This window comes from Suricata suricatta, chromosome 17, assembly GCF_006229205.1.
Source record: "Suricata suricatta isolate VVHF042 chromosome 17, meerkat_22Aug2017_6uvM2_HiC, whole genome shotgun sequence".
In the NCBI taxonomy this organism is placed as follows: Eukaryota; Metazoa; Chordata; class Mammalia; order Carnivora; family Herpestidae; genus Suricata; species Suricata suricatta.
In genome coordinates, this window is record NC_043716.1 from 29,689,635 (window position 1) to 29,717,503 (window position 27,869).

General features: G+C 35.5%; 1 protein-coding gene across 5 annotated transcripts in view; it reads right to left on the reverse strand.

Annotated features, from left to right (window-relative positions):
• Positions 1–27,869, reverse strand: part of STXBP4 (syntaxin binding protein 4) — a 167,827-nt gene that overhangs the window by 107,219 nt on the left and 32,739 nt on the right. For all 5 annotated transcript variants that reach the window (XR_003904414.1, XM_029927363.1, XM_029927366.1 and 2 more), the window contains 4 exons: positions 26,007–26,101; positions 16,484–16,580; positions 13,801–13,892; positions 1,193–1,282 (listed from right to left, as the gene is read on the reverse strand). Coding sequence is in view for 4 of the 5 variants with exons in the window: in XM_029927363.1 (XP_029783223.1) it covers positions 1,193–1,282; positions 13,801–13,892; positions 16,484–16,580; positions 26,007–26,101 (374 nt within the window). In the remaining variant the exon portion in view is untranslated. The remainder of the gene's footprint in view (positions 1–1,192; positions 1,283–13,800; positions 13,893–16,483; positions 16,581–26,006; positions 26,102–27,869) is intronic.

Sequence of the window (27,869 nt, forward strand, 5' to 3'; positions counted from 1 at the left end):
GGGGAATAGAGGAAGCAAGTTGTAAAAAAATGTGCAGTGGGTGAAGAAATTTATGTAAAAATTAAAATGCCCATATACATTTATTTTTAGAAATATATTGGCCATATAGAAAAAGTTTCTGTGGGCGCTTGCATGGCTCAGTTGGTTAAGCTCCAACTTCACCTCAGGTCATGATCTTGTGGTTCGTGGGTTCAAGCCCTGCACTGGGCTCTGTGCTGACAGATTTTGTGTCTCCCTTTCTCTGTCCCTCCCCCATTTGCGCTCTGTGTATGTCTCTCTGTCTTCAAAAATAAATAAACATTAAAGAAAAAGAAAAAGTCTCTGAAGGGATAAACGAGGTGTGTTTAACAATGGCTTCCTCTAGAGGTTGAAATTTAAATACTAAGGTAGGAAAGAAATTTCTTCCTACTTTTATTTTTAAGGGAGGTGTAAAGATTTTTAGGGGAGGTATAAAGATTTTATCTTAATAAAAATTAAATAAATAAACAGAATTTACTTATTTCAGAAAATAATTTAAAATAATTGAAAGAAATATATTCCTATGGTGAATTAATCATGAATCAAGTAGTCATAGTGCTTTTCTTAAAGACTTGGAAAATATAATGTACTTCTGTAATAATTAGGATCTAATTTAAATTTAATACTCTACTAAAAACAGAATGAAAATATATAAAATGAATCAAAATCTGAAAGTGTATTTGGGCACACCATGCATATTTTTTTCTCTTAATCATATTGCCTTAATTCCAAATTATGTTACCAAAACAAGAGGTCTCTGAAGCATGAACATGGAAAAAAAAAATTTCCCAATGAACATCTGAGGATCCAAAATTGTCATGGCTTGCCTTGTTGACTCATCTAATTTTTGTTGGCTTATCATCCTTGCCACCAATGAGAAAAAAAGGGGTGAGAGGTAGCCAGATCAGAAGGTATGAGCCAAAACCACTGCCTACTCTGAATCTTACATGGATATTGTGAAATATCAGTAAGTATGTGAACCAAAAAGTTGACTCTTTAAAGGCCTATTGAATAAATGATCTATTTTTGTGATACTAATAGTTTTTGCAATAATATTAACATTATTTATAATATTACAAACATTAATATATTTGATAATTTTTTAATAATTATAATAACTTTCTTCCTTTTCTTTTTTCTAAGCAAAATGTAAGGAGGTGCAAATGGAGATTACCCTGAGTGTATTCACTTCCTCCAAGGCATCATTTCTTTCACGTTTAAGCCTTTCCATTTCATCTGCCTCTAAGGAATCACAGGGAAGAAGCTGTCAACATTAAAATACAAGAAAAAAGTTATGCATTAAATGCTAATTATGAGAACTAGCATGAAAATCCTTTTTGAGGAATGTTAAGCTTTTGCATTATAATAACAAAATTTGGTTTCTTTGGAGTCATTTGATTAGATGAAAGAGAATATTAAAGCAGCCTGGGGAAACTTGATTTAAGCTTAACTTTACATTGGTGTGATTTATACCAGAGTCTCGATGATGGTAACACACACATATCCTGTTGTCAACTTTATGATTATTTTAACAATATAATTTTCCTTAAAAGTCCAAATTCTAAGACTGTGTTCATAATGTCAAAAACATTCGATGAATTATCAACATAAACTCTTCCCCAAAGACATCCACACCAAGCACATGATATCTAAGGCTAACAAAACACTGGACATTATCAACCAAGATAGTTTACATAAACCCAGTAAAATTCATTAATCGATTACATGCCTTGTTTTAACTAAACAAAATGCAATGTTAACAGCCAGGCAGATTAAAGCGACTCCTGCACAGAAACAGTGGATTGAAAGGTATATTAATAATTCATGCACAAGTGAATAACAACAACAAAATAGCAGAGATGACAATTTCTCTTCTCTTACTGCTCGCAAGATCTTTTTGACAGTTAATTACAAGGTAAAAAACAATGACAGTCTAATCAGAGATAAAAATAAAGTCTAATTACAGCCATCTTATATGTATAAATTATAACAGAATAAAAAAAGTATAGAAGATATAGTTTAAAGGACTATGTGGAGAAAATAACTTGTAAGGATGGGTTTAAGGTAGGGCCCCTCAGGAGAGGTAAATGCAAAAGATAATAAAAATAATATCACTATTTACTATGAACTTACTGTGTGCAGATACATTGGTAAGGACTATGTATATTCAATATTATATCCTTCCTATAACTTTGTTTTCCTATAACCTTGTCTCCATTTAACTGATGAGAAAATGGGTTCAAAAGGTAAGCAGCTTGTTTAAGCTTTCACAGCTAATAATGGCCACTCCATGATTCCCACAGAGATCTGACATTAGTCTATGACATTTACTAACTGCCAACAGAAATCATGGTGGAATGGATATGAGAAATTCAGGTTTGGTTTTAAATCCCAGAATAACTGAAGTAGGAGTGAACCTTCAATTTGGGGGAGAAATATTTTTCCTAAACATTACTGGTTCCTTTGGTCCTGACCATTACAGCCATTTGTTTTCATCATTTCCTATCCTTCCTCTGTCTCTGTCATTCTACTCTTTTGTGAGTACTCAACGTACACTCAAAGGATTCATTCTTATACTATTTAGAATATTTTTTAATACATATTCAAATGTAATGATATTTCCAAAAGCGCATTCCAAAGAATATTAACTAGTTTTGTGCAAAAGCAAAACTGAGTGGTGGTGATGGTAGTAGTGGTCCCTGTGGTCAGGTAAGTTCGAAAAATGTAGGATTCAGAAAAAATGAACTTTCCTGCAGGGCTACCGACATCTTTAATATTCTAATGAGCATTTTTAATATCCCAAAAGGAAATAACATTTAATAACTTGTTGCATTTCCTCAAGTTATCTGACCGTATCTCCAACCACCACACCTTTATTTTGGAGCATCTCAGTAGACTAACGTCTGCAAAGCGCTGAGCGTTCTGGGAAACACTGCTGCTCAATCTTCAGATAAGCCTACTGTATCTTGCATGTTATCCAAGATAGGAAATAGAATTCAAAAGCTAAAATAAGAATCTAAAAAACACAATGATATCAATTTATTAAGAGAATTATAGATTGGGGTTTTAGGGATACAATTACAAACTTGTGGGCTTAAAACATGGAGGCAAATCATGCATAAAAGAGCAAGCCCAAAGTACCATTTTAGGAGGCAAAATGCTAGACTGAACAGTCATAGAACAAACCATGACTTAAAAGCAAAACAAAAACGTGTTATAATCCTATTGCCATTTTAGACTAAGCAGTGAAAACTTATAGCCAGAGAACTGGCCATGCATGTTACCTGTAAATTCTTTGAAAAGCCTCTTCGGGCTCAGTCATGTGTTAAGAGTTTGCGAATCTTCAGCTGAGTAACCAACAGATGAAATGAATTATTGCTATTTAACTTCAATGATTCCAGACAGATAAATGTTTTCTATCTTTCTTTTTTTAAAAAATGTTTATTTATTTTTGAGAAAGAGAGAGAGAGAGAGAGAGAGAGAGAGAGAATGAATGAATGGGGGAGGGGCAGAGAGAAAGGGAGACAAAATCTGAAACAAGCTCTAGGCTCTGAGCTATCAGCACACAGAGCCCAACGCAGGGCTCAAACTCACGAACTGTGAGATTCTGACATGAGCCAAAGTGGCAAGCTTAACTGACTGAGACCCGCCTCTCAAGTGCCCCAAGACAGGTAACTGTTTGTAATCTACTTCCAGTTCTTGGGTTTTACCCTTCCTGTCCTCCATTCCTTTCCTGTCTGGTCCTAATGGTATAATTTGTGACCCTCAGGCCCTCTGGCCTCTGAAACACTTGTAGATTACACTGTAAATTATTTCTACTCTATTCTGGATAGCCACTATTTCACCGGCCTCATTCAAAAACTCAGTTCTTCTTCAACAGAACAATGTTCCAGGTCAATTTTATGGATAAAGCCTCCCACTAGAAACCCAGTCAATTACCTCTTTTCCTTAAAATTTTTTATATTCCCCTATTTTCTCCTTCCTTTGTCTTGCTCATTCCTTTACTTCTTTTTCTATTAATGTTTTATTTTTATTTTTGAGAGAGCAAGCGAGAGCAGGGGAGGGGCAGAGAGAAAGGGACACAGAGGATCGGAAGCAGGGTCTACAGAGAGCAGACAGCAGAGAGTGCAATGCTGGGCTTGAACTCACAAACCCAGAGATCATGACCGGAGCTGAAGTGGGACACTTAAAACGACTGAGCCACCCAGGAGCCCCACTCCTTTACTTCTTATTAATGGGGTTTACATATATTTCCTCCTGTCCCCACAGTTTGAAAATAATTTATGTTCAATGTCACCAATAAACCTAGGATTTGGCAAAATAAATGCACCCCCCCACTGACTTTCTTAACCACCTTTGTTTCATGTGACATTGCTTAAGCCATTTGTCCTTGACATGCTCTGTTCCCCAGGCTTTTGATATCCCACTATCTCACCTATCCTGCAGAATATTTAGGCTGTTTTGAACAACTTAATTTCATTTCCACCCCTTGAATGGGAGAGAGGGGAAGTTCTGCAAAGTTTGTCCCTTTCTCACTTTTTCTCTGTAAGCTCCCCCTGAGTGATCGCTTCCACTATCACCCTCCAAATCATTCCCAAATCCAATGACCTTTTGGTCACTTGTATCTTACTCTCTAAAATCCAACTATCTCCTCCACTTTTCTTATTTCTTTATTTCTATCAAGAGCACCACCTACTATTCATCATCCTAGTCAAAACTCTGCAGTTATCTTTAATTCATTCTCGTTTCTTACACTCAAATGCAAATCTTAATGATGATATATCTTTTGTTGGTAAATTATTGTATATCTATCTCTCCATTCTTTCCCATTTTCCTCACCTTCATTGTTTAGTTCTTACTATTCTCTATTTGGACTCTTTCCTTTGTGCCCTATCTAGGCTACCTACGATCAGTTTCATTCCCTTCCAAGATAACCAACACTATTACAGGATTATTATTTCTATACTATCAATTTTGATCATGTCATTATTCTCTTTAATGGCTCCTCACTGGCTAGGAGTAAAGTACTAACTTCTAGGTGTAATATTTACATTTTTAGGGTTAACTTCCTTCACTGATCTGCATGTACCTGGTTTTTTTTTAAAAAGATAAGTAATCTATTTTTTTTTTAAAAAGATGGCTTAGTCGGTTAAGCATTTGACTCTTGATGTTGGCTTGGGTCATGATCTCATGGTTTTGTGAGTTTGAGTCTCACATCGGGCTCTGTGCTGACCCTGAAGAGACTGCTTGGGATTTTCTCTCTCTCTCTCTCTACCTCTCTTAAAAATAAATAATCTTCCAAAAAAAAAAAAAAAAGGTAGATCACTCTCTGCTTACCATCACATTTATATACATGTGAATTTATTCATGCTAATTCTCTTATCACTTTCTGTTCACCTCTTAAGCAGATAAAACCCAATATATCATTTAAAACTCACTCAAATGCCAGCCCTGTTAGGAATCTTCTCTGAATATTCTAAGTTCTATCATTACTATGGTCTTACTATGTAGTGCTAGAGCTTTTTAAAAATCTAATTATTTATGTACATGACTATCCTTGTACAATACCTTAAATTCTTTGAGGGACAGGCTTAAGTTTATTTACTTTAATAACGTGCTGGAGCAGCTACCAATGAGTACTTAATGTTTTACAAATGAGATATGATGAAGTGGCTATAAAGTACATACTGTCACACACAGTGAGACATACCTTATATATCATGATCCCAGTATAATTGAAATTACTCACTCTTATCATATAAAAATTTACTTTGATATTACCCATTATATTCTTTCCCTTGTTAAGATAGGGGTGCAATCCACTAAATTGATTTAGCAAGAAACCAAATTGTGAAAAGTCTTCATTAGGGAACATGCTCTGTGAAGGTACAGTAAGCCCATCATACTATGATAGACTACAGTCTGCTATTGCTAAGTTTAGAGTTCTGTTAAATCTAGGCTCCAACCTTGCTTTTCTGTGTGTAACCTTATGCCAGTAGCAGGTGTAGCACTGTGTGAATTTTTTAATATAGCAATGATGATTAGAATCACAGTAAGATAATTACATTTTTAGCTATAAATGCCATATTATTCCAAAATCATACGTTTTTTGTCAACTAAAGTAGGACTGACTTAGCAATTCTTCCTTCTTGACGCACAGCATCTCAAGAAATCTTATCAGATGCAGATGAAATGATGAGCCAAAGAAGCTCATTACAAAAGAGTACATACTGTATGATTCTATTTATGATGAAGTCAAGAACAGGCAAAAGCAATCTGTGCTGATCAAGTCAGAACAGTGGTCCCGTTGTACAGGTGAGAGGTGGCCACCTGAGACAGACTTGTACATGGGAGCCTTGAGGGGTGATTACACATGAGATACTAACAGAAATCCATCAAGTTGTACACTTAAGATCTTTGTACTTGACAGGATGTGTATTATGCTTCAGCCAAAATATTTCTAAAAAAAATAAATTAAGGAAAAGACAAACCAAAAAAAAAAAAAGGGAACACAAGTGTTAAAAAACCCAATCGTTTCTAACAGACGCATTATACAGTATGACTGTTGTTTGTGACAAGATGGGTGATGAGGTAACCAGAGTGGAATTTCCCCGCCTTCATAGACTGTCACTATCCTCAACCACAGATCAATTGATACTTCAGATGAAGCACTATGGTGTTTGGTTTTTTTTTTTAACAAAACAAAAATGTTAGAAAGACTACTACAAAATAATAAGATATTTTTATTTGTTTCTGATGACCTACTTGACAAGCAGTGATTTTTATAGTATTTTTAAAACCATAGTATGTGATCCATTAGTGAATTTTAAGTCCAAATACTAATGAAATAGAACTGAACATTAAATACGAAAGCAATAATGTAGAAAAAGTAAGTAATGCTTTGAGACTTTTGTTTGAGCTATATATGTGAGTGTGGTGAAGTAAAAGGTATTCTTATTATGGATTCAAGTAAAAAAACAAAGCCAACATTTTATAGGGAAACCTGCTACATGTTGACAAGCAGAACACAACAAAGGAAATCTTATAAATTGATATAATGACAATTGCACAACATTGTGATCTGAAGCCGCAAACAGGAAATTAGTGACATGCAGAAGATCTTGCACAATTACCATCAGAACCTTGCGTTTGTCATCAAAGTATCACATACTGAATACATTCTTATCTGCCCTCAAATCATATTGGCTAGAAAGGAAGTAAATTACTAATGTGGAGCGCCAGTATTTCAGCTGCTAAGCAATCTTTGCACGCTCACCGAAAGTACTCTGAATTCCCCGCTTCTCTTCTGTTGTAAGCCACCCGACCACCTCTGCCTTTCCCCATCAGTAGTGGGGACAGTAGCTCTGAGAACTCTTTGGCAGTAAGAAAATAATGCTTGGTTGTCAATATTAGGTGGGAAAATGTATAACACCTGAAATGATCGAAGAAAAACAGTGCTCTCAGGGAGTTAGCTTTCTACCTTAAATGCCACCCAATCAGTTCTGATAAATCAGTGCCCCAACTCCAGAAGACTGGCGGATTTCCTGAAAGTTTCCAAACAACTAGATCATGGGAACTCTCACTCTCAGTGTTAGAAACTCTGTTATTCAGTATTATAACTCAGTGTGGTTGCTGTTGTGACTGCAAAATGGTATAGCCACTTTGGAAGACAATTTAATGGTTTCTTATAAAATCAAACATTCTCTTACCATATGATCCAGCAATTGTGCTCCTTGGTAATTACCCAAAGGAGCTGAAAACTTATATTCACACAAAAACCTACAAACGGATGTTTATAGTAGCTTTTTTCACAACTGCCAAAACTTGGAAGCAACCAAGAAATCCTTCAAAAGGTAAATGGAGAAACAAACTATGGTACATTCAGATAATGAATATTAATCAGCACCAAAATACATGAAAAGATATGGAGGAGCCTTTAAATGCATATTACTAAGTGAAAGAAGCCCATCTGGAAAGGCTACATACTGTATGAATCCAACTATATGACATTATAGAAAGGGCAAGACTATGAAGACCATAAGAGGATCAGTGATCGCAAAGGGTGAGGGGAGGGGCTGTGGAGAGGTGAACAGGCAGAGCCACACTGGTAAAAATTAGAGCAGTAAAAACACTCTGTATGATACCACAATGATGTATACATGTCATTATACATTTGTTCAAACTCACACAGACTGTACAGGACCCAGAGTGAACCATAACGTAAACTGTAAACGTTAGGAGACCACTCTGGTGGGGGCGGTGATAATGGTGGAAGCTATGCATGAGTAGAGGCAGAAGGCATGTGGGAAATCTCTGAACCTTCCCCTCAATTTTGCAGTGAACCTAAAACTGTCTAAACAAATGAGGGGCGCCTGGGTGGCTCAGTTGGTTAAGCCTCTGACTTCGGCTCAGGTCATGATCTCACATTCGTGGGTTCGAGCCCCAAGTCGGGCTCTGTGCTGACCTCTAGCTCAGAGCCTGGGGCCTGTTTCCGATTCTTTGTCTTTCTCTCTGCCCCTCCCCCTCTCATGCTCTGTCTCCTTCTGTATCAAAAATAAATAAAACACTAAAAAATAATTAAAAAATGAAGTCTTAAAAAAAAGACACCATTTATTATAATGGCAAAAAAGTGAAAGGTAACTAGAAGTAAATCTGACAAAAGATTAATAAAGCTTGTATTGGAAAAAATAAATCAAATTCTTATTTGCCATTCAAGAAGATATAAATAAATAAGTCAACACGTGTTCACAGATAGGAAGGTTTAAATTTATAAAGATGCTGATTCTTCCCAAAATAACCTAGAAATTCGAGACAGTAAGATTTTTGCTAGAAGTTATTTGGAAAAGATAAGAAAAAAGATTAGCCAAAGCAATATTTAAAAAGAAGAACAATGTAGAAGCATATGTTATCAGATATCAATACTTAAGAAGTAAAGTACACTAGCACTGAAGAATCTAAAAATGCCCATGCAAATATGGAATTCTTACAAATGACAGAGCTGGACTGCAAAGAATCTATCCACTGAAATATGAATTTGTATTTTAAAATTACCTTTATAAAAGTAATTGATCAAAATGGATATGTTTGTTTTTAATTGTGTACCAATAAGTATAATTACTACTCAATCCAGAAGAAAATTTTGATGTCAGAGTTTATGAGCATAGTGAATTAAAACAAATACATTTTAATTATCTAAATTTTTTGCAGTAAAATGATTGGGTGATAAAGGACAGATATTTAAGCATGCTGTAGTCTTGAAATTACAGTCTATCAAGGTCACATTCTAGGGTAATATGGAATAAAAATAAGAGTTAGCAGAGAAAAAGGAAAAATGGTAAATTTATTTTTTTAATGTTTATTTTTGAGAAAGAGATAGGTGTGAGCAGGGGAGGGGCAAAAAGAGAGGGAGACACAGAATCCGAAGCAGACTCCAGGCTCTGAGCTGTCAACACAGAACCCAATGCGGAGCTTATACTCACAAACTGCAAGATCATGACCTGAGTTGAAGTCAGATGCTTAACCGACTGAGCCACCGAGGCACCCCTATAAATTTTTGAGAATAAGAATTTATGTATGGGGCAGCTGGTGGCTCAGTTAAGTGTCAGACATCAGCTCAAGTCATGATCTCACAATTTATGGGTCATGCTCTGTGCTGACAGCTCAGATTCTGGAACCTGCTTTGGATTCTGTGTCTCCCTCTCTCTCTGCCTCTCTCACTCTCTCAAAAATAAATAAGCATTAAAAAATTGTTTTAAAGAATTTATATATGAATTTTTAAAATTTAATTTTCTTTCTTTTTTTTAAAGTAGGCTCCATGCCCAACATGGGGCCTGAACTTATGACCATGGGATCATGAGTCAGATACCCTATCTACTGAGCCAGGCACCCCATGAATTTTCTTTTAAATAGATGATTATGAGTATCAAAAACCACAGTATTTAGATTCCATTAGACACATCTAAAGGGTTATAAAACAGTTTTCTTTAAAAAAGAAAAAAATTTATAGTTGGGGCACCTGGGTGGCACAGTTGGTTAAGCATTCAACTCTTAATCTCAGCTCATGTCATGATCTCATGGTTCATGAGATCGAGCCCTGCATCAGGCTCTGCACTGACAGTGCGGAGCCTGCTTGGGATTTTCTCTCTCTGCTTCTCTTTTGCTCACAGGTTCTCTCTTTCTCTCAAAAATAAATAACTAGACATAAAGAGAGAAAGAATTTATAGTCATTGGAAGCCAAACTAAATACCAACGAAAATTAAAAGTGGTATAACTTCATGGTTTGATTAAATTGATTTTAAAGTAGGAAGCAGTCTAGAGATGAAGAGATTCAATATCCTCTGAGGATGTAGCAACTGTAAAATTATATATACCTAATAATACAGCCTATGACACAGAAAGTAAAAATTGGCAGAACTAAGTTGGGGAAAGTTTTAAATGCCTCTTGCTCAGTAGCTGATAATAAAAGAAGATAAGAAATAATTAAGAAAATAGAAAATTTGAAAAAAAAAGAAGAAAATAGAAAATTGGATTGAACCACACTGTTTAACAACCTTGACCCAACTGATATACAGGGAGCATTGCACTCACTTAAGTGCAAAATATACATACTTTTAAAAAGAAATATATATTTTTTTAATTTTTTGAAATTTTCTTTATTTTGAAAGAGGAAGAGAGACAGAAAGAGAAGGAGAGAATCCCAAGCAGGCTCTGTGCTGTCAGCACAGAGCCCTACATGGGGCGCAATCCCAGCAACCATGAGATCAGGACCTGAGCTGAAATCAAGAGTCAGATGCTTAACCAAATGAGCCACCCAGGTGCCCCTCAAAATAAATATTTCATAAAATTGACTATATGTAGGATATATGACCAAAAGATTAATACCTTAGAGAATGTATTTCTAACTTTGGTTGTATAAATGTCCAAAGGATTAATATTATAGAGAATGTGTTTCTATCTTCAGGGAAGTACACTAGAAATCAACAACTGAAAGGGAACTATAACCTTAAAAAATGTTCTAAAATAGTTCAAAATAAGAAGCAACAACAGTGGAAATAGTATACACTGAATGATAATTAAAATATGATCTATAGAAAGTGGTGGATGTGATTACTTTATAAAAATTGTGTAGTACATCTATGAGATAAAGAGCAGTATTGTTAAAATATATTAAAAATAAAATTCCGAGTTATGTTTTTAACAAATTTCATTATCTTGATGAAAGGAAAAAACTTCTAGGAAGATGTCTATTAACAGAATTACTTAAGAAAAGGACAAAAACTTGAATAAAATAACCTTAGAAGACATTAAAAGAAATAGGAAATGCTTTCTCTCCCAAAAATGATCCAGATTCATCTGGCCTATGAAACATTTTCAAACCTTAAAGGAACAGATAAAATTTCTATTATTTAAACTGCTATAAATAAATAAAAAATTTTTTAAAAAGGGGCACCTGTATGGCTCAGGTGGTTGAGCCTCCAAATCTTGATTTCAGCACAGGTCATGATCCCAGGGTTGTGGGATCAAGCCCCATGCTGGACTCTGTGCTGAGCATGAAGCCTGCTTAATATTGTCTTTCTCTTTCCCTCAGGCCCTCTCTCTTCTCCCTCACTTGCGCTCTCTCTCATTCTAAAATAAAACAAAATTAAAAAAAAATAAACTGTTGTAGAAAAATAAAAATGGCATAAACCTTATGTACAAATTTTATAATTTTAAAATTATAAATGAGTAGATATAAAAATATTATAACTTATTTATTAAATAAAATAGTGCTAGCTTCTTTTTAAAAATTGAAAATGTAAAACAGCTCAAATATCATGAAAATTTATTTCTTGCTCACTTTTATGGCTCCTGTTCCAATAGGATTTGGAAAAAAGTAAAATTTTATGGAAGAAACAAAAATGTAATTAATTTAAAGTACCTACTTAGAAAACCCTAGACAAATGAAAAACAACTAGAATAAGAGAGTTCAATAAAGTGGCATCACACAAAATAACCATTCCAAAATTGGTATCTTGGGGCATTTGCTGTCTCAGTCATTGAAGCCTTTGACTCATGATCTTGGGGTTGTGAGTTGAAGCTCCAAGTTGGGTACAGAGGTACTTTAAAAATAAAATATTTAAAAAAATAACTACTATCTTTATTAATCATCAACTAGAAAATATAATGGTTACAAAAATCCCATTTCTAATAGCCACAAAAGCTAGAGCATGCCTATTCAGACATAACAAGAAATATTTAAGAAACATATGAAGCAAGACATAATTTTCTCTTTCCAAAATATCAGCAAAGACTTAAATGAATGGAGAAATAAACTACATTCAGCTCTCCCAAACCATTCTCTAAATCCAATGCAATTCTAATTTAAAAATGTCCCAATTACATTTTCATTACCACAGCAAAAATTATTCCAAAGATCATCTAGAAGATCAAAATCAAGAAGTTAAAAAAGTATGTATTAAGGACTTAGCCTATCAGATAACAAAGAACCTAGAAATATCTAGAAATATACAGCTAGAATAATTAAAATAATAATGTGTAGGCAGAGAGAAACAGATCAATGGAACAGAGTGGTAGGTCTAGAAACAGATTTGTGTATCTAGATAGAGATTTAGTATAGGATAATGTTTGTATTTCAAATTACTGGCAAGGGTGCCTGGGTGGCTCAGTTGGTTGAGCATCTCACTCTTGATTTAGGCTCATGTCATGATCTCACAGTTTGTGGGATCAAGCCCTACAATGGGCTCTGCACTGACAGTGTGGAGTCTGCTTAGACTTCTCTCTCTCCCTTTCTTTCTGCCCCTCTCCCATGCAAATGTGCTCCTCTCTCTTAAAATAAACAATCATTAAAAAAAACACAAATTGGGGCACCTGAGTGGCTTAGTCGCTTAAGCATCTGACTTTGGCTCAGGTCATGATCTCGTGGTTCGTGAGCTCGAGCCCCACATTGGGCTCTGTGCTGACAGCTCAGAGCCTGGAGCCTGTCTTCGGATGCTGTGTCTCCTCTCTCTCTCAGCCCCTCCCCCACTTGCAATCTGTCTCTCTCTGTCCCTCAAAAATAAATAAATTTAAAAAATTAAAAAAAACAAATAAGCAGCAAAATTGGAGAATGACGGTTATCAAGTAAATGACGGTGGGAAACGGGCAAGTGGCCGTCCATCCGGAGCCCCAACTCGCGCACAGACAAGAACAGATCGCGAGTGAAGTAAATACATAAAGTGGGAAGATCTTCCTGAGTAACATAATAACACAACAACTCTGTAATAAAAAGGACCGAAAAATGTGACAATATCAAAGTTCCATAGAATGGCTGTGAAGTTAACAGCATTCACAATTCCACTTAATAGAAAGCACAAAAACAGGTAGAAGAGTCATCCTGACTGGTGGCGCGTGGGAAAGAAGAGAAGTAACAGGAAGGGAGCAAGGCAATAGGAGTGAATCAGGGTCCTAGTAACATATTTCCTTAATGTTGAGCTTCTTGAGCTGGAAGCTGACACACGAAGATGGTTCAGACTGTAAAATTTCAGAAGGTATATGCTTTTGAGCACTGTTCTGTGGCAAATTTAGGGAGTACCATAGGAAATAATGAGAGAGTTGGGATGGGAGAGAACAAGATGAAATTTTACTTGTGATTTTACATTAATCTATATTTTACATGTTTATGAAGAAGCATATATTATTTGCATAATTTAAGTGAAAAATGAAAAAAGGCTATATATATGACATACAACATTCAAGACTTACGATCCAAGTACAGTCAAGACAATTCTATAGGGTGCACTCTACCTGTGAATCTAGCATGTTGGAAATTTCACCTGCACCAACATTTACTTCATCCAACTGCAAGGAAAACAAGTTTCTGGCAACCTGGACAAAATCTGAAATGGAACACATTTTAGTAGGAACACAGCATTTAACCTCATCTAAATACATCTTTACCTTTTTCTAAACGAAGTTGAAGCTATGCGTTAAAACTAATGTTTCAAATTTATTTATTTATTTATTTTTATGTTTGATTTAGTTTTGATACAGAGAGAGAGAGACAGAGCATGAGAGGGGGAGGGGCAGAGAGAGAGGAGACACACAGAAGCAGGCTCCAGGCTCCGAGCTGTCTGCACAGAGCCCGACGTGGGGCTTGAACCCACAAACGTGAGATCACGACCTGAGCCGAAGTCGGAGGTTTAACCGACTGAACCACCCAGGCGCCCCACTGTTTCAAATTTAACTGACTTCAATGAATTACCTTAAAGTGGTATTAATTGAGGTGACAAATATAAGCTCAAATAAAAAGTAGGTGAGAGATAAACCAGTTTTAACTTAACTTTGCTGAGGTTAATAAATCAGTTAAGGTAATAATAAAGCACATACATATCGTAGGTACATCTATTTTCTCCAACTCTTTAAAGAACAAGAACTTTCTGCAAAATATACGACAATATTGTGACTTATAGCTTTTTCAGCTGGAATTGGAGATTTAACAAAAACAGTAATTGCAGCAGCTAATGTTTATGGAACAGCCTTCTTGTGCTAGCCCAGTGCTTTGTGATTTCATCCTCCCAACGATTTTCTGAGGTAGGGGCACGTATCCTCTTCATTCTACACACTGCAGCTAAGACAAGGTAACAGCCAAACTTCCCAAGGCAGCTTGGCAAATAAGTAGCAGAGCTGGATTCAAATGAAGGTCTAACTCCAAGTCTGCCTAATGCTGGCTAGCAAACTGTAAGCTTCTTCAGACATGGGAGTGACCCATCCATCCTCAAATTTTTAAATTTTGGCTATTATCTTTTTAATTTCCAAAGATTCTTTTCATATTCTCTGGTTGTTCCTTGTCTACAATATCCTACTCTTTATATCATGGATGCCTTATCTTTGTTTATCTTTTCAGAGATGTTCATTGTGGTTTGTCTGAAACTCTCTCCCACATTTGCATTATTCCTTGTTTTTCAGAGTTCCTGTTTTTCTCTTTGTCAGACAGTTTGTGGCTTTTATATTTTAGGTCAGAGAATTTCTCCAAGTGTCTGGTGATCCTTTGGCTATGAGTGCATATTTAAGAAGAATCATGGCCAAAGTACTCATTGGCAATTCTGTATGCTGGTTTTACCACAGAGCAATCCGGTAGCCCACTGACACCTTGGAGCAGCTTCTCCACGGAGAATCCTACCATCCCTTGGCTAGAAACGTGGCTGCAAAGGTCACCGAGCAATCTGGGTGTGTGTTATAAGTGATAACTCAACATACACTCCTCTAAATTCCCTGACTGCTGGCAGCTACAGGTTCAGAATCTCTCTGGTTTAATTTCTCAAGAGAATATACTTCTTTTCCTCAGCAGGCATAAGGCAGTGCTAAATCCTGGAATGTTTGAGAAGGGGCAGGTAATAGCATAGATAAATACTCCTTACACAGATTTCTAACAATCCTATTTGAAATGTCCTGCCTATACCCACCCTTCAGAAGTACCTAATACTTTCAATTCCTAATTCTTGTAGCAGTAAATCAGCTTGTTCCCCGTTGTGGTTCCCCCATCTCTTCAGATACTTGGGCTTTCTTGCACATATTTACTAATTCACTTACTTTCCTCATGCATGTTCTGTCCTTACTTATTGCGGTTTTAGTTATACATGCAATTATCATTTGGTTCTCTTCATTATTTGGGGTATTTTTCAAAAGAAGAGGAAAGCAAATGTGTATCTTTTTTTATCACTTTGAAACCAATATGTGCATTCTTTTTTTAGCAATATAGATGCTTTAAAAATAATACAATATTGCATCTACTGTATAAGAAAAAAAATACTGAATGTTGTCAAGGATACAGAAAAGTGTTATATTCAAACATTACTAGTGGCAGAACAAATTCATATGTAAAATATCTCCTGAAAACAACTTATCAATACCTGTCAAAAGTCTAAACCACTTGTGGGAATTTATCCTAAGCAGGAAAAAAAATTTGATGTTAAATATAGAATTATCTGCAATATCAGCTACTGAGAGACTATTAAAACCCCAGAAGTGGAAAGGCTTAATATTAGAGCACATCAACTAAGTATGTCAATATTATGCTAACTTTAATAAGAATAATTATACAGCATCATAAAAATGTTTATTCTGTCATATCAGCTGGGAAAAAGTATGGAAATTCATAGTGGTGGAGTTAGGACCTCTATATTTCACATTGTTTCTGTTGTTATTACTAAAGCAATGTTTACACAATAAATAAAAAACAAAAAAGGTATGATAGGATGATGATACTTGAGAGCTGGAAGATTCTAGGAAAGTCCCTTTTTGGCTGACCCAGCCAGGCCAGTATGTGTAGACGACATTTTAGGACACTGATTAAGGAACCTGGAATAGATGTGGTCTTATTTTTTTCTCTCTTTCCTTCTAAAGAAGCATGCGTTCCCAATAAAAATAGGTCACTATACCCCTCCCACCAAGTGTCTGTAACGACACAACATGGTAAAGCTAATATTACCTCCAAAAGACACTGTCCCCTTTGGGTCTACTTGAACTTGCTGTCTCAGGGCTTGGTGTTGTTCCTTTGTGGGCTGAATACCAAGATAATCCAGAGCCTGGAAGGAAAGGGACTCAAGTGAAGCAACTTTTCAAATCTCCAAAGGATAAAACTTTTCATTACAACTTTATTTTACAACCCAGTGGGAAAAAAATCAATATAAGGAACATTGACCAGAATTACATGCCCAGGAAAAGTCTGTTGACTATTTATGGATTCATTTTCTATAAAATATTAGCTTCCTGATTCTACTACCACCTCAGTTTTTTGTGGGGCTTTTTTTTTTTTTTTTTTGCAAGACTAGCACTTTGGCTGATGCCAAATGTATAAGCATAGCCCTACAACCAAAACTCAATTTCTTAGTTTAAAATATGTGATATGGTACAGAGGAAAAATAGCAAGAAAATTCTATTAAATCAGATTAAACATTACTTTATAAAAGTAGCACTATAAAACATGGATATTTTGTTAATATACTTGAGACCAAAACTAAGGTTGATAGGAATTGGATTAAATACAAAATATTCTAATTTTGGCTTATTTATGGACAGGCTTACACAAATAGTAAAGTAGAAAGCTTTCTCTGGAACCTACTTCTCTCTGCATTCCCTTCCCTTTCCTTTTCCTTTCCTTTCCTTCTCTTTCCTTTTCTTTCTTTTCCTTCTCTTTCCTTTTCTTTCTTTCCCTTCCCTTCCCTTTCCTCCACCTTCTTTCAGTCCCCATAACAGATTAAAACTTCAGAGACCGCTTGTTGTATTCCAATATTCATTCTCATCTTGTTCTTTGACCACAAGTTTTAGCTAGCAACACTTCCATCCTGCTAAAAGATATTTCCCAGCCCACTTTAGGGCATGATGAAGCCATGGGACTGTGCACTGGCCAAGGATATACAAGGTGAAGTATTGTGGAATACTTCTAGGAAGACTTTCACAAGTAGGTATAGGCTATTCTTGTCTCTTTCCCTTCCCTCTTTAAGCTTAATTAAATGAGAAAAAAGATGAAAGGAAAAAAGGGAGCACGGCAAGAATGCTGGAACTCAAGTAATCATCGTGGTTCATAACCCACTTCAATAAAGATGGTGGAGCAGAAAGATAGTCGGAGCATGGGTCTCTGAAACTGTAGAACTTCCATCCCAGCCTTGGATCACCTTCTAATGCATAAAACCTGACTGGATGCCCTAATTGGATTCGGAGAAGAATATATTTTGTGTCAATCATATTAAAACAAAAAAGTAGGCAAACTTTAATATTGGTAATTATTCCTTATAAATTTCTCCCTCTTTTGAAATCTGATTAGGTATTCATCAGTTCATTTATCAAATATTTATTCAGTGCTTTCTATAATTGTCAGGCACTACACTAGGCAAAGGGGCACACGAAGAAGATATAGTTGCTACCCTAAAAGAGCTATGTTACTAGGGTAAATAAATGCAATTAGTGCAATATGAAATTATTTAAGTGTGTATAGGATATACTGTAGCAAAAACAAACTGGTTAATGTATAAGTGGGTGGCCACAGTGAGAGGAGATAGGAGAAAGGAAGAATATTAGGAAAAGTTCATTAAAAAGTGATTTTAGAGCTTAGCTAAATATCATCTGCCTCCTCAGTCTACACGGTAATAAATATTTGCCTTGCATAACATGGAATACTGGTTCTTAACATTTAAAAAACCTTTTTTAAGTTTATTCATTTTTGAGAGACCGAGTGCAAGTGGGGGAGGGGCAAAGAGAGAGGGAGACACAGAATCCGAAGCAGACTCCAGGCTCTGAGCTGTCAGCACAGAGCCTGACACGGGGTTCGAACTCACGGACTGTGAGATCATGACCTGAGCTGAAGTCAGACACTCAACTGAACTGAGCTACCCAGGCACCCCTGGCTCTTAACTTTTGATGTTCTTTTCCTTCAATTATAAAAATATTACACACATGCGCGCACACACATACACACACCCCACAAAGAGAATAATACAAAGAATATCCATGTACTCAAATACTCATTGATATTTATATATATTTTTTAAGAAATAAATACTATAGATTTGATTGAAAGCTGTCTGCATTGTTCCTCAGCAGGAACCACGATCCTAAGGTTGGTGCATCCTTCCTTTCCAACCACGACTACATATATTCCCTAACGTTATGTATTCTTGTGCACTTAAAATTTACATCAATAGTATAATGCAAACGGATAAACTTACAAATTGCTTTTATTTTTCTTTAATGTTATGAATTCATAATTGCTCAATGTTGTTATCTGTGAAACTAGTTCACTTAACTTTAAATGGTATCCCACTGTATGAGTATAAATTATACATTCTCTGATTAATGGGCTTTTATCATTATTCTTATTTATCTTTTACTACAAAACATTACACATATCTCCTTGTATGGATGTGTGAAAATTTCTCTGCAGTATATCCCTATAAGAGGAAATGCTGAGTCATATATATAGTGTGTGTGTATATTGGCAACTTTACTGGATATTGTAGAATTACTCTCAAACTTGTTGTAGCAATTTACACATATCACTAGTATATAAGCCCTTTTATTTTACTACAATCTTACGAGAATTTGCTGTCTTCACACTTCAAATTTTATCAGTATCTTGAATGTGAAATAGTATGTTGTTTGTTAAATTCCCTTAGTTAAAAGTGAGATAAAAAGCTCTTTTACATGTTTTTCAGCAATGTTTTTAACTCATAAATTACTCAGCAATATGTTTTAAATTTTCATACACAGTTTTAAGAAATATTTGTTGCTAGTGATTCGTCTTTTGGTGGCATTCTCCCAAATATGAAAACAAAGAAAGTCTCCAGTCATTGCCACATGACCCCTGAGGCAAAAAAACTGCATTCTTACTCTTGAGAACTACTGCTCCAGAGACAAACACTATTAATAGTTTGATGTATAATTTTCTAAAGTTGTTAATAAATATACACCTATATATTAAATATGTGTAAATTATGTGTTTATTTACAATAATTACTATATACAGTTTTGTACATTGTTAAAAAATTATCAACAGGGGCGCCTGGGTGGCTCAGTCGGTTAAGCCTCCGACTTCGGCTCAGGTCCTGATCTCACGTTTGTGGGTTCGAGCCCCACGTCAGGCTCTGTGCTGACAGCTCAGAGCCTGGAGCCTGCCTCTGATTCTGTGTGTGTCTCTCTCTCTTCCCCTCTGTGTCTCTCTGTCTCAAAAATAAATAAAACATTTAAAAAAAAATCATAGTTTAAAAAATTATCAACATATCAAAGCTTTCTATTCTGTACATTTTACATCTCTTGCATGATTTTCAAAATGGCTGTGATAGTGCATCAGCACTTAAGGATATATACGCTTCAAATTTTGAGCATACATTATAAACTTCTTTCAACTTTTGAATTTCTTTTAACCTTTTGAATTTCTCCCCAGAGGTAATACCTGTCATACATTCGGTTTAATATTTCCCAGTATTTTACTATATAATATTTCATCTATATTAAAAACAAATATGTAACAGATATATATGTCCTAACTTAAAAATTCCATGAATCCACTTAAGAATTCCAGTACCGCTGAATTCAGGTCATACACTCCTGTCCTACTCCACTACAGGTAACCACTACTAACCAACTGTGAGATTTTCATTCCCGTATGATTTATTTTAAGATGGTTGGTTACATACATGCTTGTCCCTAATGTGTTACTTTATTTTGCTATTTTTAACTTCATGAAAATGCGGTCAGAAGTCTGAAACGCTTTTTTCATCATTTGTCCATATTGTTATGTGCTACTGTGACATCAGCATATTCATTTTCACTGATCAGTGTCTGACTAGAGGAATATACCACAGTTCATTCATCCCCCACTCTTTACATTGGGGTTTTCTGCTTACTAGCAATGTAACAATGGACATTCGTGTACACTTCTATTCTAGCACATGGGTAACAATTTTTGTAGGGTTTTACTCCTTCCTTAGGAGTAGTTTTGGTGGGTCTTTTTTTTTTTTTGATGGTAGGGCTTTTAAAAATATTTTAGGGGTGCCTGGGAGGCTCAGTTGGTTAAGTGTCTGAGTTCAGCACAGGTCATGATCTCACAGTTCCTGAGCTTCAGCCCTGCATCAGGCTCTGTACTGGCAGCTCAGAGCTGAGCCTGCTTCAGATTCTATGTCTCCTTCTTTCTCTGCCCCTCCCTTGCTTGTGCTGTTTCTCTCTCAAAAATAAATAAACATTAAAATTTTTTAAAATAAAAATATTTTAGATAGCAGTATTTTTAATATGTTATATGTATTACAAATACTTTCTCCTAGTTTTTGTCCTAACTTTTTACTTTTTTATTTTCTCTTTATGGAATCCTTATGGATAGCTGCCAGGCACGTTTGTGTATCATTATTTTGTATTTTTATAAATATACATTTACAAAATATTTTAAGTTTTGATTTTTGTATTAATAGTACCATACTGTACATGTCAATATGTAACTTGTTGTTTTAATAACAAAATTTCTTGAGATGTAATTCCCATACTATAAATTTCATCATTTTAGGGTATCGTTGCATGACTTTTAGTACATTGACAAGTTGGGCATCAATCACCACAAACTCTAGAAAATTTTCATCAACCCTAAAAGGAAACCCTATACCCACTTGCTATTTCCCTGTCCTCCTAGCTCCAGGCCACCACTAATTTACATTCTGTCTCTATGGATTTGCCAACTCTGGGCAATTCATATTAATAGAATCCTATCATTGTGGCTTTTTGTGCCTGCCTCTGTCAGTTAGCTTAATGTTTCAAGGTTTATCTATGCTGAAGCATGCATTAGAACTTCATTCTATCATAGGCCATTTATAGTCCAATATATGTATGTACTATATTTGGTTTATCTTTTTTAAGTTAAAAAAGGTAAATCAAGAATAAAAGTTATAAACAAGAGATTACTATAAAAATAGCAGGTAGATAGTAGCAAATTAGAAACTCAACAGGAAATGCAGCTGGCTGCAAAGATACGGTGAACTGAAGAAACAATGTTTTACTAAAGCCAATACTAAACAATAATAAGCATATAAGTTTGGAAGAGGCTTATCAGAGTTAAAGTATCATAAGTACCCTGTATGTTCAAAAAAATGGTGAAGATTTTATTAACTTTAGACTGATTAGGTTCAAGATGCATGTTGAGTTTTTAAAATAATCACTAAAAGAACAGCAAAAAAAGCTGTAATTTCTTTTTTTTTTAATTTTTAAATGTTTATTTTTGAGGGAGAGAAAGAGAGAGAGAGAGAGAGCAAGGGAGGGGAAGAGAGAGAGGGAGTTACAGAAACTGAAGCAGGCTCCAGGCTCTGAGCTGTCAGCACAGAGCCTGACATGGGGCTCGAACTCACAAACCATGAGATCATGACCTGAGCAGAAGTCAGATGCTTAACCGACTGAGCCACCCAGTGGGAGGTGAATAAGTTAGGGGAGATAAAATAAAATGCAAAAACAACCAACCAAATATTCAAACATAATCAAACCAAAGAATACAATATAGGGGGAAGGGAAAGAAGTGATAGGAGAACAAAAATATTATTTTAATAAAATAGCAGAAATAAATAAAAATGTATTATAATTACACAAACTGTTAAGAATTAGAGCCATGGGAACGCTTGCCTAAGACTAGCGGGAATGCTACTGTAGAAACCAATTAATCAATCCAACACGTCCTATGAGTCACGTGTATTTCTAGGGACCAGAAAAACAGAAGTGAAAATTTTGGCAACACGTCAAGTATATTTGAAGGTAAATAAACACGTTGACCTCATAATGTTTTAGTAAATCAACTTTTAAAAAGCATATAAATGGTAGGCTTGAAATTTAGAACAGAGGTTTATGTCCTGGGGAGAGGTGTATTTGATCAAGAAGAAACACACAGGCAATGTCAAAAATTCTCATTCTTAGCTGGGTAGTGCGTACAGGTGAGTTTGTTTTAGTATTCTTTAAACTGTACATGTACAATATAGTCATTCTGTGTGGGACTAATATTTTCATATAAAGAAATAAAAACAACTTTACAAAAGTAATGCAAACAAAACACCTGTCACAGAAGGTAAGCAATAAGTGATAATTATTGGGGTGCCTGGGTGGTTTGGTTGAGTGTCGGACTCTTGAGTTCAGCTCAGTTCATGATCCCAGGGTCATGAGATTGAGCCCCATGGAGCTCTGTGCTGCGTGTGGAGCCTGCTTAAGATTCTTTCTCTCTCTCTCTCTCTCTCTCTCCCTCTGCCCCTTTCCCCTACTTGCACTCTATCTCTCTCTAAAAATAAATAAATAAGAATATGATTATTTTTATACTAAACAATAATAAAAATTACAAAATGCAATCAGCTTCAATGGAAAGTGACCTAGAGCTAAACTTTAGAAATTTATTCTAGATGAATACAGCATGTTAGTGAGGTAAGCTCATAAATTTAAACAGGAAATAATCTATTTTTGGCCAAAAAATATGTTCCAAAAATTTCTTGAATAATAACTTTAACCTTAACCTTTGGCAAAAGTGAAAATTTGTTAATTGGACAAATAAATGTCCTTAACTCTTTCTAATGTCTGAATGATGAATTTTAAAAAATGTTACTTCTTTACAATCTTCATCACATACTTCCCACCTAATACAGAGCACATCTCATTAACTGTAATCAGACACTGGGTATGCCGTTGCTCACTACGGCTTTCTTCAAATGTTACAGAAATGGCAAGAGGTAAAGTAAATATCAGTGAAATGGCATCTGTACCCCAAAGCATCTTTCTCAGGTACAAAAATACAGATAACATACAAGTACAGTAATTCTTTGTCTTCACGCCAACTAATAAATTGTATACCTGTTTGCTGTGCTTACTATGTCTCCTTACAGGTTTAACATTAGGATTCAATGAGACCCATAGTACTCATAAAAATACTTTAAAAAATATGGCATTGCAAATAACTATGGTGAACTTATTTAAAAATATCTGTAAAATTAAATCATTCTCAGGCAGAAAGGCAATCTATTTTTCAGACAAGGAAACAAGAGATACGTAGTTCAGTATTAGAAATCACTTTTCAGTATATCTTGATACAAAACGGTCTAAGCAGACTAGTGAAATGTAAAGGATTTCATGAAGATGATGCCATATATATATGTTTTGACAGGTAATTTGCTTCAGCAAATTCTAACCTCCCTGTCTTTCTTAAAACCTATACTGAGAAGGCTTATTACTTAATAATGATGTGGTCAATCCTTTCCTTGTGAAATTTTATTATAACAATTTCCTAGAGGCTACATGTAATATATTTATAGGTGAAGGAAACAGATAATTTTATTTCATTTTAAATATTTGATCACATTGGCCTTATCTGTTACTGAATCTGTCTACAAAGCAGCAGCTGAAATAGAAGGACCAATTTCAAATGGAACGATACAGATATTATTACAATATTATATAACTGAACGAAGAAGGAAGAGTAGCTTAGCAAATATTTGGGTAGTTAGGAGCTAACTTGGATTTTGGAAAAAAAGTCTTAATAAGTAAGATAGTTTCAAACTTTGAAAACAAAGAATCCTCTGCTATATAAAGTCATTAACATATTTCTTGGGGGAGTTGAGATAAAGGAATTTTCGAAAGGAATTTTTATATGTTAAAGTAGACTTATAGGATCCTGGGGGATCAGGATTAATGTTAAGCCAAGATTCCCTTTCGCCCCTAGTAAAGTGTCATCATCGAGGCAGCTGAGCTCCTAGAGGGAGGTCACTCTGCCTGGTTCAAGGTCTTGTCAATGGGCTGCAGGCAGTAAGGGAATTTAATTTTTCCTTTGCCTTTGTTTCCCACGTGACCAAGGCAGGCACTCAACCCCCTTACATCTTGATGACGGTGGTATTAGGGCTCCAGGAAACAGAGTCTATAGGTTTCTGGAGATTAGGTGTGACTATGACTGCCTTTTTCTTGTAGTTCGCTAAGCTGTCCATGAACTGAAGAAGACTCCTGTCCTGCATGACCGTGATCCCAATCAGTCAACAAAAACAAAAACAAAGAATCTGCTTTCTCTCCTTTCCCCGGTTCCTGGGCAGCCAGGAGTGTACGAGGAATACCACACATGTCCCACCTGGGAGTTGGAGGGGGGATGCTGTTAGCCTGTACTTTGCCCTCAGCTTGCCCCACGCTCACTCATCACTAGGAAAGCTTAAATCAAACAAAAGACCAAAGGCTCCCAGGTAGTCATTAGCTGGATAACTTTCTCCTTATCCGGAGAAATGGCTGGTATTAAATATTGGATGTTCAGAAATGCATATTAAAACAACATCACTAAAAAACAATAACTATTTATTTTTTAGTTATTTATAGGTCTTTTAAACCTCAAATATTCCAGCCACAAATAAAAAGAGAGTCCATGTTAGCAAAAGAGAGTCAGGAGTTTGAAAATCTAAAGGAGATATCTTAAGTCCCTAATAATTGGAAAGTTTTAATGAGCACAAACCAAGTGTTCAAACAGTGGTCCTTGTGTTAGATATTTCGGTGAAGTAACTTTATCTTCGTGTCAAAACAAAGTGCATGTAAGACTATACAGCACTACAGTGTGATGTTAAGTGCTGTAGATGTGCAAAATAAGGGGGGATTAGCTCAAACTATAATAGACACAGGGACTGGCATTGAGTTAGGGTTTGAACAATGGGCAAGATTTAAACTGACTATGGAAAGGGCATTGGGAGAGGACCAAGCAAAGGTATGAATATGGGAATAAGTACAATGTGTATTTATTGTCGCTATGCATTTTCAATTCCTCCTAAAATGTAAAATATCCTTATCCACAAAAACTGACAGCAAAGCAGAGGCTGTGGACTGTCAGCACTATATCCACTTTTATATTAAAAAAACCCCCCAAAAAACAAAAAAAAAGTCACAGCACATTTTTGCTGTGAGCTCCCAGGTAACCTGATAGGAAGAGCTCTAAAATGCTTTTCTATTTTTAATTCTTCCTTTTTAACCACCTTACGTTTCTTTTACATACAGAAGCTCTCAATACATAACTCTCCCCTGGACTATTATTTGGGGCCTCTTAGTACCTTACTACCATCTTCTTCGTATTTAGTGAGCATCAGACTATTTTCTTCTTTAGGCTTTAGTTTCCCTTTGGTTTTTAAAAAGTTGGAGAATTATTTCCTTGCACTTACTGCTTTTATATATACTTGGTCATAATTTATTCCATGTTCCCTTTGATTCTACATTGTAAAACATCACATTTGTCTTATTCCTGCACAGGAGGAAACAGATTAATTTGGTGTCAATTTAGTTACAAAAGGTTTTATTTCTATTTTGTACTTGTGAGTTGGCTGCTCAACTCAAACATAAATAATTAAAACCCAAACTGCCATTCATTTAATTGTAAATAAGTTAACTCTTCAAGAAAGTAATGGCTTTAGTTCTTTATCCTCTCAAAGAACGAGAACACTTTCTTACTGTTGTTTTATGGAAGAAAAATGGAAATTTAAAGTATTTACCATTTCCAATTTCTCTGCCTTAAGGCGAACAGAGGGATTTAGGGAAATCTTCTTTCCTTGTGGTCCATAATTATCAGTCCAGGCAGGGGCAATATCTAAGAGACAACAGGGTGCACGTTAATTGGAAATTTAATTGGAATAGAACTTTTCATTTGACAGAATGTGTTCTGGGTTCCTGCTGTTCAAAAATAATTCTGGCTAATCAGTTGGCAGTTCCCACTTTTGTTTTCATGATTTTTTTTCTTTAAATCTAAAATGTATCATATAAATCAGCTTCACTTAAGCACTAAAAGATATGATATAAAAAGAATGGCCAATTATGCATTAAGTTCCACAGAAATATTAATTTACAAGACAAACATATATCCTACCACTACCCCATCATCACAATGCCTTACTTGCTGAAAAGTGAAGTCTTTTTTCTTCCAAAATAAGTAAAATCGTATTAGGAATTCAAAAAGATCATGATATTCTTTGACTGGCAAAAGTGGTTCTGTTATGTGAGTTTTGAAGGTACTATGCAAATTGTTTCAAGTCTGTGCCTGAAGTATGATAGACTCAGAACTTCTAAACCAAAAATCCTATTTCTTATTTTACAGAAGGGTTATATTTCAAGGAGCATAGATGGACTTTCAATAGCTGAGTTTCCTACACCTCTCACCCATCCTAACACCTTCTCAATCTACACAATTATTTTGATGCACCTTTATTCTTGCTGCATGAGTAAGAGACCAGATGCCACAAGGGACTAGATCTTGAAAAAATTATTAAAAACATTTTTTTAAGTTTATTTATTTTGTGTGGGAGAGAGACAGAGAGAGAGAAAGAGAGACAGAGAGGGAGTGTGTGCAAGCGGGGGAGGGGCAGAGAGAAAGGGAGAAAATCCCAAGAGGCTTTGCACTGTCAGTGCAGAGCACAATGTGGGGCTAGAACTCACAAACCATGAGATCATGACCTGAGTCAAAATCAGAAGAGTTGGACAGTTAACTGACTGAGCCACCTAGGTGCCCCGAAAAATTATTCGTTTTAATACGCCAAAGTTTGTGAAACAAATTCCTGTAACTCATGTCAATCCTTATATCTAAATTGTCACTATTCTAAGTACACTTCTAAATGGTATTTTACTAGTTCTACATAGAAACAAGAGGAAGAGAAAAAACTTTTTGAAATGTCACATCTTTATGCAGTGTTTTAATTTTTTTAAATTTCTCAGAGCATCTGTCTCTAAGTACAAAATGATTTGCATTCTCTTTCTTAAGAACATAAGAAGCGCATATGAAAATAAATAGTCTTCCTCTAAACCTTTAACACATCCTTAACATTCTATGTAAAATCTTGAATATAGCTTATAGGTGTCAAGATCATAAAAAAAATGGTTTCTGACTTTTAGCTTCAAATGGAATCAAACCTTAAGCAAGAGTGATTTTAGTATAATAGACTTCTATTATACAATTCTGATAAAAGTAGCAGTCTCTTTTGTTAACATGATACCGAATTGTTAGCTATGAGACAAAAATATAGTATATATCTATATATCTATAACTGTATCTGTTTTTTTCTCTTAAGAGAAATTCTGTGCCAAACCTACAGTGTGGCACAAAAGCTCGGCGTGGAGTGGCCTGGAAGACCCAACAGTAGGTAAGTCAAACTTTTATTTTTGATTTTTAAGGTATGGATTTGTGAGGCTTGACAATGACCTTCAGCTTGGTGCCTGACCTGCAACTAAGGTACATGAATACTAGGTGGACCCAAACTAACTTAATTATGACTTCAGACCAATAATCTTTTTTTTTTTAATTGTCAAATTGTTTTCCATACAACACCCAGTGCTCTTCCCCTCAAGTGCCCTCCACCATCACCACC